The sequence below is a fragment of the Chenopodium quinoa genome, unplaced genomic scaffold (genome assembly GCF_001683475.1).
Source record: "Chenopodium quinoa cultivar QQ74 unplaced genomic scaffold, ASM168347v1, whole genome shotgun sequence".
Taxonomy (NCBI): domain Eukaryota; kingdom Viridiplantae; phylum Streptophyta; class Magnoliopsida; order Caryophyllales; family Amaranthaceae; genus Chenopodium; species Chenopodium quinoa.
The window spans coordinates 1,775,154-1,786,210 of record NW_018744996.1 but is presented as its reverse complement, the minus strand read 5'-3'; the positions used below and the strand labels follow the sequence as shown (position 1 = coordinate 1,786,210).

Genomic DNA, 11,057 nt, shown 5'->3' with positions numbered 1-11,057 from the left:
TTGGCTGTAGTTTGGAGTTAGGTTCGTTCTTTAGGTTTTCCTTTCATCTGATTCTTTAGATTAACTTATGACTTAATATCTACGGGTCTATGGGTGGAATCTTGGTCGGGTCTAGATTTGAACTTTTTAGACTCAGACCCATTGCACTGAGACCCAAATCCGACCCAGATCCATTTAGGACCCTGGCCCTAAAATATGGGTTAGATATAGGTCGGCTCCTGAACTCATTGCCATGCCTAGGTAATATATGAGATATATGATGGGGCAAGACTCGCATGAGTCATTCTAATCTAAAATGTAAAATATATAAAGACCACAAACCCTTTTATATCTTTAAATTATATATATATAAATAAATAAATAAATCAACATTGAATTAATACATATAATAATGATGCGTGATATCATGATACACATTATTGAGAATGAATAATCAAATAATGTAAAAAAATATCACTATTATGCATTAGGCTAACTTTGGTTTCGATTTTGTGAGATATAATATTATATTTGAATTATCAAAAATGAGCAATTGCACGGGTACTATACTAGTTCTTTCTAATACATTTTTTTTGAGAAATACGAGTAATGTTCTTTTTATTCTCGTTTGTCTCTCCCTCTGAGTCCTTCTGAATTGTAATCGTGTTGACAAAAAATTTTAAACTAGTAATGTGACAAGTAAAACTGAGCTAATTTGCACAAACTAAAGTAATGACAGTAGAGTGTAAATTTTCTTCGAACAGACGAAAGCAACTTCAGTATAAAAGCTAATGGATTTTTGTTATTTTATTGCACATAAGTAAAATAACACCCTACTCTATTATTTTCTTCACACCATTCCCTCGCTCTTACTAACTCTAAAATACAGTACAAAAGCCCTGATAACCATTGCTACCCCTTTATAAGTTTCTTGCAATAGTTCCAACCCAATTGGTCAGCTGCAGTGCTGCCGACCCACATGCAGTTGCAAAGTGGCAATATTCTGAAAGAATATGGATATTCTGAAGTTCTGAACCTGTTGATTATACTTGGATTTCAACTGACCATCTGTACATCTCCTCCTGTGGGACTGGCAGGGTTATGGTCAGCAGGCCAGTTTCCGAATCATACTGAAATTCTGTCTCCACACCATCCACGGTACATTTGGATGGGCTCTGGGAAGAGTAAGCTCCAAACCGGCCACATCCTCGTACTTTGAGCTTGATCACAGTTGGAGATTGTGTGACGCTGAGTGAGTTTATCTGCTCTGTAGGAACTTCACCATTAAAATGCTCGGTTTTCTTGTCAGATGATAGTGGAACATCAAATTGGTCTACTGCCCCACCGCAATTGTACATATCAAGTAATCCAATTGGTGTAAATGAAATGCTGCTTGTAATTTCCTGCACACACAAGGTCTTTACTTCAGCATGTATTATTTACTTGGTTATTCCAGCTACATGTATGGGAAGATATCAAGAGATTAAGTAGTAACTCTATGAAAACATAAAATGCAAGGACTTGCCTTAAGAGGGCAGATATGAAAGAGTTCATATTCCAAGACCTTGAGAGTCACAGGCAATAAAGCTCCTTTAGGTAGCCGAACCACCTCCCCTGCGATTCAAATATGCAATTGTTAGAGTTCAACTGTTCAACTGTCAGTTAAACTAGGCTCCGTTCCAAATTGGCTACATCAAATGGCCTTCATGCCTCGCTATGAACCACCCCATCCACCCCCCCTTCTCCTAATTCTAAAGAAAAAATAGAAAGGGGAAAAAGGAACAATCTCCCAGAAATTCACAGATTATGGTAATGGTTACCTGATTGATACATATACACAATCACTTCCCCATTCCAGTCTGGCCCAGCTACTTCAGCAATGGAATCCACGTCAATGGCATGGACAAAACTAGAAAGTGTTCCAGGAGCTGTATCGTGTATGCGGGTCTTTTTCTCAATCTTGCACCAACCAGCACCCTGGCAATTGAACACGCCAACAACACCAGAACATTTGTTCACATTCCAAATTTTGAGCAAACTGCAACGTTCAGCACAATATCAGTCACAAGTTTCACCAGGTGATAATTGACAACAGTAAATAATCACATCAGAAAAATTGAAATGCAGTGACATGTACCTAGTTCCATCTCTGGCTGGGTCATTAAAGAGGCAATCACGAGTAGGCCTTCCAGGCAAGCGAGCACGGAGTACTGACCCGTCAGGGAGAACCAGCTTCCTCAAAAGCTTAAAGTTGTGATTCCCTGGCTTGTCACTGTGGAATTAAAAATTTTAGTTCTCATATTAAGCATTAATAACATTTCCAAGATTTAGTATAAAAAGGTAGTGAAGTATAAACAATCTCCTTACCTCACATAAATTGGACATCCACCAACTGCACGAGCTGCTGCATGATAATCTGCAGCTGGGTGCAAGCTCTGCAAAGCAAGGTCTGAGTATTAGTAACTCATTCGAGACAGAAAAAATGGCGTGGGAGATCCCACCCCACACACCCAATACATCTATACATAGTCGAGGAAAAGTAGCATGCTAGCATGGATAATATAATACTTACATGAAACATGTCCCAATCAGGTTGCATGAACTCTCCAAGGAAAAGTGAATTATAAGCCACAGAGGAAATGTGTATGGTATGGGAAGCAGGATCCCGAGGATAGAAGTCATCAGAAGCCCTCACAACAGCAGTCTGCTTGGTACTATATATGCCATCAGTGTTGTGACACATGCAAGAAATGCATCCGTTATCAGGAAAGTTCCTTGCAATGGAGGCTTCAAGCGCCTGGTGGTAGGCACGGGTGAGTGAAACTCTGCCACCATGACCAGCACCAAGGGTCTCAATAATATTTTGAACATCAACTTTGACGCCATCTACTCCGCATGAAGCAAGATATGCATGGAGCTCATTATAGAAATTGAAGACTTTCTTTGGATGGACCAAACCAAGACCATGAACAGAAAGGCTATCCATGACAACATCTGGCTGGTTACCCAATACACCAGGAGACTGAACTGGGTATGCCAAAGCAGTATCGTAGTGTTCCATACCAGCAACTGCAGGTTTAACTCCACCCCAATATCCAGCCAGCGCATGCCACACATACACACTCCTAGAACACAACCAAATGAGGATATTCAAACCAATTTTTACTAAAAACAAAGTTAATTACAGAGCATGATATTTTTTTTCCTTTTTTAATACCTAACTTCCTCATTCTGCAATTCTAGTCACACTTGTCTCTTTTACACCCCAACAAATTACACAGGTAAATTGCCATCAAATCCCAGATAACTAGGCACCAGATCATATAGAAGCAGGTGATATGAACATTTAGACATCACTTGTATAGTCATGTGAGAAGTAGGATCACTCGAACAAACTTTATAAAACATAACTTGCTTGCTTGCCATGTTCCAGCAATACCATTCTAATGGAAAAATTAGCAATGCTCTGGCGGTATGCTAGCTCACTTGGATAAACTCAAAATCAATGACAAGCAACTTTTGAAAATGGAAGTCATAAAATTCTGACAAGAATGATGTCTGCTGGAATAAATCATTATTTCCATAAATTTACTCCCACATGGTTTATGGTTGGGATCAAAATTTTGTATCCAACAAGTTAATCTAGTGAGTTGCACAAAAAGGCACATGTTTGAAGAGAGAATAAATAGCATATAAGTCAGATCATAAGAAAATCACTGATCAGCTAGTTAGGCCACTTACTTCACATTGTGGCGCTGTTTAGCTTCATCTACAACATGCTTCAGACCTGGAACCAGATTGTTGTCTTCACCATTCTTTTTGTTTTGGAACTTGGCATTCTCTTTAATTCCAGTTAGCCTGTTGGCAAATCTACAACAGAAAAAATTGCACCAAAAATTACCATCAATACAGAATATCATTATACGCCACGTGCACATAAATTTCATGATAATGAAAGTTAAGAACACTATTTCATTCTTGTGGACTAGACATCTATAGAATTTCATTTTCTTCTCCTTTCTAGAAAAGGATTTGTAGCAAAGACCTTAATTGTATTCTAGCATGAGTGACATGTGCAGATTTGCTAAATCTAATCTATCCTTTCTAAGAAAATCATAAGCTAATCGTGCAAGTTTCAGAACTTGAGCATCTGAACACTTAATAACAAACCATACATGAAGGCTTTACATGAAAATATTGTAGAAGAATGAAAACATTATCTTACTGTGCCCCTTCTTGCACAACACAATTTTCATCCTTGACAATCTCATTTCCTATCTGCTGCCAGCCATCATCGATGATCAAGAACCGTGGTGGGGCTCCACCCTTTGACAAACTGCAACAAGCAGCAAGAATTCAGTTGTTCTGTGCTATCATGAATCTAGAGATTAACATAAGACCATCACAGTACCTTTCGAGGCCTTCCTCTACACCTTCAGCCGTGACATCAGTGTAGAAAGCATCCCATGTACACCAGCCAAACCAATCAACAAAATTAGGCAACTGGAGGAAACCATAACAAATTTAGTCTTAATGATTCAGTAATTTCTGGAAATCAGGGGGTAACCACTTAAATGACACTACCAAAAGAGTTTACTTACCCTTTTCTTTTCTCGGTGACGGAAAGTTTGCATATGTTTCTCTACAGCCCTGCATGAGAGAGAGAAACAATTAGTAGGAGCAGTATCTAACAGCAGGAAGAACACTAGGGAAAGCATATTCCACACAACCTAATTTCTAATCACGGCACATGTTTCACAAAACCATAGGTTATATAATGTATAAGATCACCATTGGCTTTGGATGTCATTATAACTAATTCAATAAGAATCTACAAAAGAAAAAGCCTTTTTAAGAATAAGATAGGCACTTACTTTACAGCCTGGTTGACAACTTCATAAGGATTGATCCCAGCATGCATGTAAACTAGGTGAAGCCCTTGGCAGGTCTGAACAGCAGTATCCCCTGTAACCGTAAAAAAGCAAAGTCGTATCTGATCTTTCGGACACCATTTACTTCCGAAATGCAATAAATTCCATCTATATGAATGATTTGAATGATAGTTTGTTCAGTCCACTTGATCAGCTTGGTTGAATGTTGATTAATGACAGCAGCACTATTACTATGAAACTCAAACACTAGTCTCCAAATATCGTGGAACAATCTATGGAGAACGGAGACTATCATAGAAAGCACAGGGCCGCAGTATGGGCTGGTGATGCGAAGTAGAGGATACTCCATGTATAAACTGTTTAGTTGTTATCCATGGTTATTATATTGGACCATTTTTCCACCTTAGTACTGTTCGCAGTAGTAACTGGTCCACTACTATTTTTAAGATGTAGAAACTAGTCTACCAGAGTTTAATGAGTGGACAAATTAAAGACAAGTTACAAGCATGGCTCTGCATACGCAGGCCAGACACGCAAGAAAGAACAGGACTTTCATGACCAAGATCACTCACCGCTCTCAATGCAAATCTCTATCTCATTCTTTTCATTCCCTTGAAGAACAGCTCGGAATGGGCCATCCAGAAGGGGAAGAAAGACAGTGTATATAGTCGGAGAGCCATCTGGTTCACCTTCTGCAGTGGAATCCTTGCTCTCTACAAGCATAAATTGAGTTTCAAGCGGAACATCTTTTCCACACTTTCCCATCCTCTGAGTCATCCACCACAGCTTGAACCGGAAACAACACATGAATCGCAAACCCCTGCCACATCCAACACAGAATGTTATCAACTATTACAAACAAAGCATACTACTCATCCTTTCCATAAGAACAAAAGAAAAATAAAACAATATGTGTGTGTGAAAGTGTGAAACACTTGAAAAGAAGTTATGAATTATCCAATCTCTCTATAGTGTTGAATGAAGTAAACTTCATCACCATTCACCAAATTATATAGGCATACTTCTTCGAGCTTGTATAAAAATACAAAAGACGATCCTCACTAACTCTTGACAACCAGAATCAAACCCTCACAGTGACATACCTCTTTGACTAACTGTAAGTTTGGATAAAGAAATGGGAAAGAAAAGAAGGGGAGGGAGGGGAGGGGGAGGGAAGAAATATGAGTTTTCCTTCCAAATCTCTCCATTGTTGGAGAGATTAATTTCTTACAATTTAATCCTTCCATATCTCTCCCCTCCAATTCCCTTCCTTCCTTATTTGTTATCCAAATGAAAGATAATCCATCCCTCCATTTCCCTTCCTTCTTTTCCTTCCATTTCCTTCAATCCAAACAAAGTGTAAAGGAATTTCGATACTAAACAGAGAAGAAGTTCAAGTTTCCAATCTCAATAGTATAAACTAAGGCTGCTAGAATCTGGTTCTTTCACCTCACCCCATTTACCTTAAATTAAGGAACATCAATATGACTAACAAAGTACAAAACAAGAAAATGCTAGATTGACGAATTAACTAGAGTTGGATCATGTATCTTCCTTATAAACACGCCCCCACTCAACGGTAAGCTTGGATTATTTATTTTTTATCATGTTCAAGCATGTAGAGATTAAACAAAACAATATCAACTTTGCACAAAGAAAAAGTTGAAAAGGGATGCTTACTCTAAAGTGCCCATGGGGAATACATGAAGGCATTTGCTATCAGAAGCCGAGGCGCCAATAAATGAACCAGCAGTCAAACCATTGCCTGAGCCCGGGGTTAAGATGATATTGTCTGGTACTCCTTTCAATATGGTCTTCCCATGAACCACAAGGTTCCCATTGTTGACAGAAATCTTAGGTGTGATCGTCATTTCGGCCTAGCTAGCTGCTCCCATATTCATTCAACAATCACATTCAAAATCAGCAATTGAAATTGTAATATTGGGTAGTCATATATGTACTTTCACATGTATCAGGTCATCAACTGTGACCAGCCGTCGGTATTGACGGCCTGACAGAACAAATTAAAAAACCGCCATACTCGATAATTATGATATTTCAAAGTACAAAAATTTATTAGGCTTCAAAATGTGGGGTTTCAAGGCAATCATGGACAAGTACTTCTTAGTTCACATTTGCAACAATTAGGTTTTTACACTAATCAAATATCATTGAGATTTTTAAGTTCGGAAAATAAATTCTACAATTCTTTATATATTCTCTCCATCCTATAATACAGTTTCCGTTTTCTTTTTTATGGTGAGATTAAAGTTGTGCGCGGACACGTGAAAACTCCAATTGATGCCATAACTAAAAATCGGGAAAAAAAAAAAAACTTGGCTTTAAATCTTTAATGAAGAGAGTTTCTGGAGAATGGACAGATAATCCCAGGAATGATCGCGATAGCCGACCAAAATTTGAAAGCGAAATTACGAAAAAGCTGGGTTTATAAAGTTACAAAAGGACAGATTTTTGTGAAAAAAATGGAACTTTTTTATCCAATAATTCACAAGAAAAGATGATCAAAATGGAATACTATAAACAGAAAATTAATTATTGAAAAAAAAAATACTTAAAAAAAAAAAATAAGAAGTCCAAAAAAAATCCAAAACTAATTTTTAAAATTAATAATTAATTAAAAGCAGATCTAGCACAACGCATCCAGATTTAATCTCATAATAATCAGTCATCAAAATCACTTTTTTCTCAAGTTCAAAGTTACTAATTGAAACATCATTTTTTTTTATTTTTTTTGAAAGAATTAAAACAAAATACCGATAAAAAGGAAATACGCAGCCGAAAACGAAATACGTTTCATAAACAGTAATCTAAAAACGTTATAACTTTAAAATTAACTTATAAACTAAACATGAATTTAAGCCATATATGATATATACAACAAGTGTTATTGTGGGAATTGCCCGAATCACAAAATAAACAAGCATTTTTGAAATCGGCTTTTATGAGATTCCAGGTGATTAAATTTGTTTTATACAATACATCCGTGATGAACACTGAACATGTAAACATGTTTAATATAATAGGTGTATGGTATGAATTACCCAATCACATACGAAGTACTCCATAAATAATAATCTATCAATTTTAAATTGGCTTTTACGTGATTCAAGTTGATTAAGTTGTGTTTGTAAACAATATATCCGCTGTATCCATTGTATATGAAATTGACATCTATACATAGAGGAATCAAAATTAAACATATAACACTATAATATTAATAACAAACTTATTACAAGAAGGATGTATTGTGTAAGTCACATAAATCACTTAAACCATCAACCACTTTTGGAATTGGTTTTTATGTAATTCGAGATGAACTAAATATGTTGTACACAATACACCCGTTACATTAAAAAAAAAATATACAGGTAAACTTACATTTCAACTTGAGTGAAATGAACTCTTTAAAACTTGCACGGTTACACCTCAATTAATTGAAATCCAAATACTTTGTAATAGAGATAAATCAACGAGGAGAGAGAAAATATAGGAGATGAAAGAAATAGAGAATAGCTCAATCAAAGAAATGCATTCAACAAGAGAGAGAATGCAAATAGCTATAATGTAAGACTTGATCATTAAACACACCTTTGAGTTCTTCCGATATATATACCCGAGTTTTCAAGCTGCCATCCTTCTGATCGTGCCACGTGCACGGTTAAGATTTTGTTTGGTAACCTTTGCTTTCCCGGGTTTTTTTTCTATTATAAAAAAATGCCGATGTTAGGAGGGAAAGAAAGATATTTTTAGTCTTGTTTTTTTGGAATACGGCAATTTGCATGAATTTTTATATTTGATTAATTTTATTTTATTTTTTTAATTCAAAGAAGGCTTGAAATTTGGATCTCAGATTTTCCAATCATTTAATCAAATTATTGGGGTCAATGGTCAATCCTTGTCTTCTCATATATCGGCTCTCAATTTCTTATGCTCCCATACCACAAACCCGATATCCAAAATAATTTGATGTATATAGATTATTTGTTTGTTTTGATGGTTTGATCTATCCATGGAGGTTACTTCAAGGTGGGGTTTGAGTTAGGTTTAGGTAGGGGTGTCAAAAACTTACCCGACTCAAAAGGTTTACCTGTTTTCGAACTGGTTGGATCCGATAATTTTTTATTTAAATTTGGTCTAGATTCAACTCGGAGTTTACTTGAAATTGACTTTACCCGGTAATAATTTACGATCTAAACCCAACTTGGTATCGATTCTTTGTGTATCCGAAACCAATATAACCCGATAATTCAATATTTGAATTCGATCTTATCCGAAATAAAATCTACCCGAAACTATTTATACCCGAAAAATACCTTGTTAAACCGATCCAAAACTACCCATGGCCCGATTAAAACCGGACCAAAACTTATTAGTTAGGGCTTGTTTGGCATCGTTTTTTGTTTTTTTTTAAAGCACTTTTTTGTTGTCAGCTTTCAAAATTGTCATGATTTTAATAAGTTTGACTAATTTTTTATTTATTATATAGTATACTTGTATATCATATGATTTTGAAAAAAAAAAAAAAAAAAAAAAAGAATACCACAACAATGCCAAAGAAACCCTTAATTAATTATCGACTTATGGATTATAGTCAAGACCAAGGGGATTTAATAATATAAAGTGTAATAATATAAAATGTAGTGAATTGGGGGTTGTATTAATTGTTAGTAAAAGAGAGAAATTATAAAATACTTGCGTATGTGGGGTTGGTAAGATAGATAGTGTCGTGGGGATAGTGGGAGAGAGAATAATAAAATAGTAGTGGGTCCTTACCAATTACTATAAAAGGACATGTTGCAGTTGTCTTAGATAGACATATAAAAGGAAACTGTGATAATTATTACAAAGTAGAAAGGGTATAATTTTACCGAAAATATCAATATTCAAACATTATAAAGTTTGAAGTTCTCGTATTCTTCATACCAAAACTGAAATGATTCGAACTAAGATTGAGCTAATAATAAAAATAACCCGACTCAGGATCTAACCGAATCCAACGTCTATTGAATCCATTTTGACCCACATAAACCTGGTTAGATCCAAATCCAAACTCACCTAAACTCCATATGGCTTGACCCGAATTTGACTTGACCCAAGTTTGATTTGTACCCGACCATACTTGGACCCAACTTTGACCCAAATCTAATCAAGCTCCGACCCAACTTGATTTGGCATGTTAGGATAAAAACGTCATTATCCGACCCAAATATCTCGACCCATCGTAGGTCAACCCAACTCCATCTGGGTACCCGATTTGACACCTCTAGATTTAGACGACTTTTATTGTATATCTAGCGAAGGTTAATTCTGGACTCATATTATGCTATGAACATTTTTGTGGATTATAACCCAAGTGGATAAGGTAAAGTAAAGGATAGTGATGATTATATCATCATTATTATTATTAGTTATTGTTTAGATTGTGTAAATCCCTTGATTTACTATCTTAGGTTGATAGACAAAGATATTTCTAACTTTTAGCTAATATACCTAGTCAAATGCTCAAATGTATCTAGTCGTATTCGATTGCTTACTCATGTACTATATATATACTCATAAAATCACATAATATAATTCAAGCTTTCCAACATTCTCTTTCTCATGACTTTATCAGATATATCTAAATACTTGTATCTGGCAATTGTGTTGTGTCGTGTACGTGTTCAAAAGTAAATGAGTTGGGAAATCTCAATAATAACCCAACCCATTTAATAAATGTGTCGTGTCGTGTTGACCTATTTAATTATACGTGTCGAAAGACCTTGACACCAATCCGCTTTTTCGTGTTGGTTTGTGTCGTGTGCTGTCACGTTATATGAAAAAATATTAGTCTCATTCAATAAACATATCAAATTTTCCATAATTTATTAGGCTTTTTCTTAGGCGGGATGAATCGTTAATTTCGTGTTGGAAATCTCAACAGTAACCCGACTTGTTTAAATAAACGTGTCATGTTAACCCATTTGTTTAATTAAACGTGTCGAAAAACCCTTAACACTAACCCGATCGATATTTTCGTATCCGGTTCGTGTCGCGTCAACTTTTGCAGCTCCACTAATATTTCTCTATTTCGATGAATTTATTAATAAAAAAACATACATATCGTGGATTCATTCATGGGGATAGTGCTAAAGAAAAAATTAGTAGTATTATAAAATCTTTTTT

At 35.8% G+C, this 11,057-nt stretch overlaps 1 protein-coding gene across 2 annotated transcripts; it reads right to left on the bottom strand.

Annotated features, from left to right (window-relative positions):
- Positions 1-725: 725 nt before the first annotated feature.
- On the bottom strand, positions 726-8,666 carry LOC110707265 (probable galactinol--sucrose galactosyltransferase 2). 2 transcript variants are annotated; one of them, XM_021885282.1, is made up of 14 exons: positions 8,481-8,666; positions 6,552-6,756; positions 5,444-5,691; positions 4,854-4,944; positions 4,581-4,629; positions 4,391-4,482; positions 4,205-4,315; positions 3,721-3,849; positions 2,552-3,104; positions 2,347-2,414; positions 2,117-2,251; positions 1,800-2,017; positions 1,505-1,593; positions 726-1,382 (listed from the first exon to the last, which is right to left on the bottom strand). In XM_021885282.1, the coding sequence occupies exons 2-14, from the start codon at positions 6,740-6,742 to the stop codon at positions 1,023-1,025; spliced, it is 2,334 nt and encodes a 777-aa protein (XP_021740974.1). In that variant the 5' UTR covers positions 6,743-6,756; positions 8,481-8,666; the 3' UTR covers positions 726-1,022. The 2 variants fall into 2 exon arrangements, with proteins under 2 accessions (XP_021740974.1, XP_021740973.1); XM_021885281.1 differs by lacking the exon at positions 8,481-8,666 and adding an exon at positions 8,271-8,468.
- Between the last annotated feature and the right edge of the window lie 2,391 nt (positions 8,667-11,057).

What these genes read in the sequence shown, in the direction of transcription:
- LOC110707265 (XM_021885282.1), bottom strand. Translation starts at nt 6,742, where the DNA reads ATGACGATCACACCTAAGATTTCTGTCAACAATGGGAACCTTGTGGTT. An exon ending in GGATGTCCAATTTATGTGAG is followed by an intron (nt 2,252 to 2,346) that starts GTAAGGAGATTG and finishes TTAATTCCACAG; the next exon opens with TGACAAGCCAGGGAATCACA. An exon ending in TTCATATCTGCCCTCTTAAG is followed by an intron (nt 1,383 to 1,504) that starts GCAAGTCCTTGC and finishes TTGTGTGTGCAG; the next exon opens with GAAATTACAAGCAGCATTTC.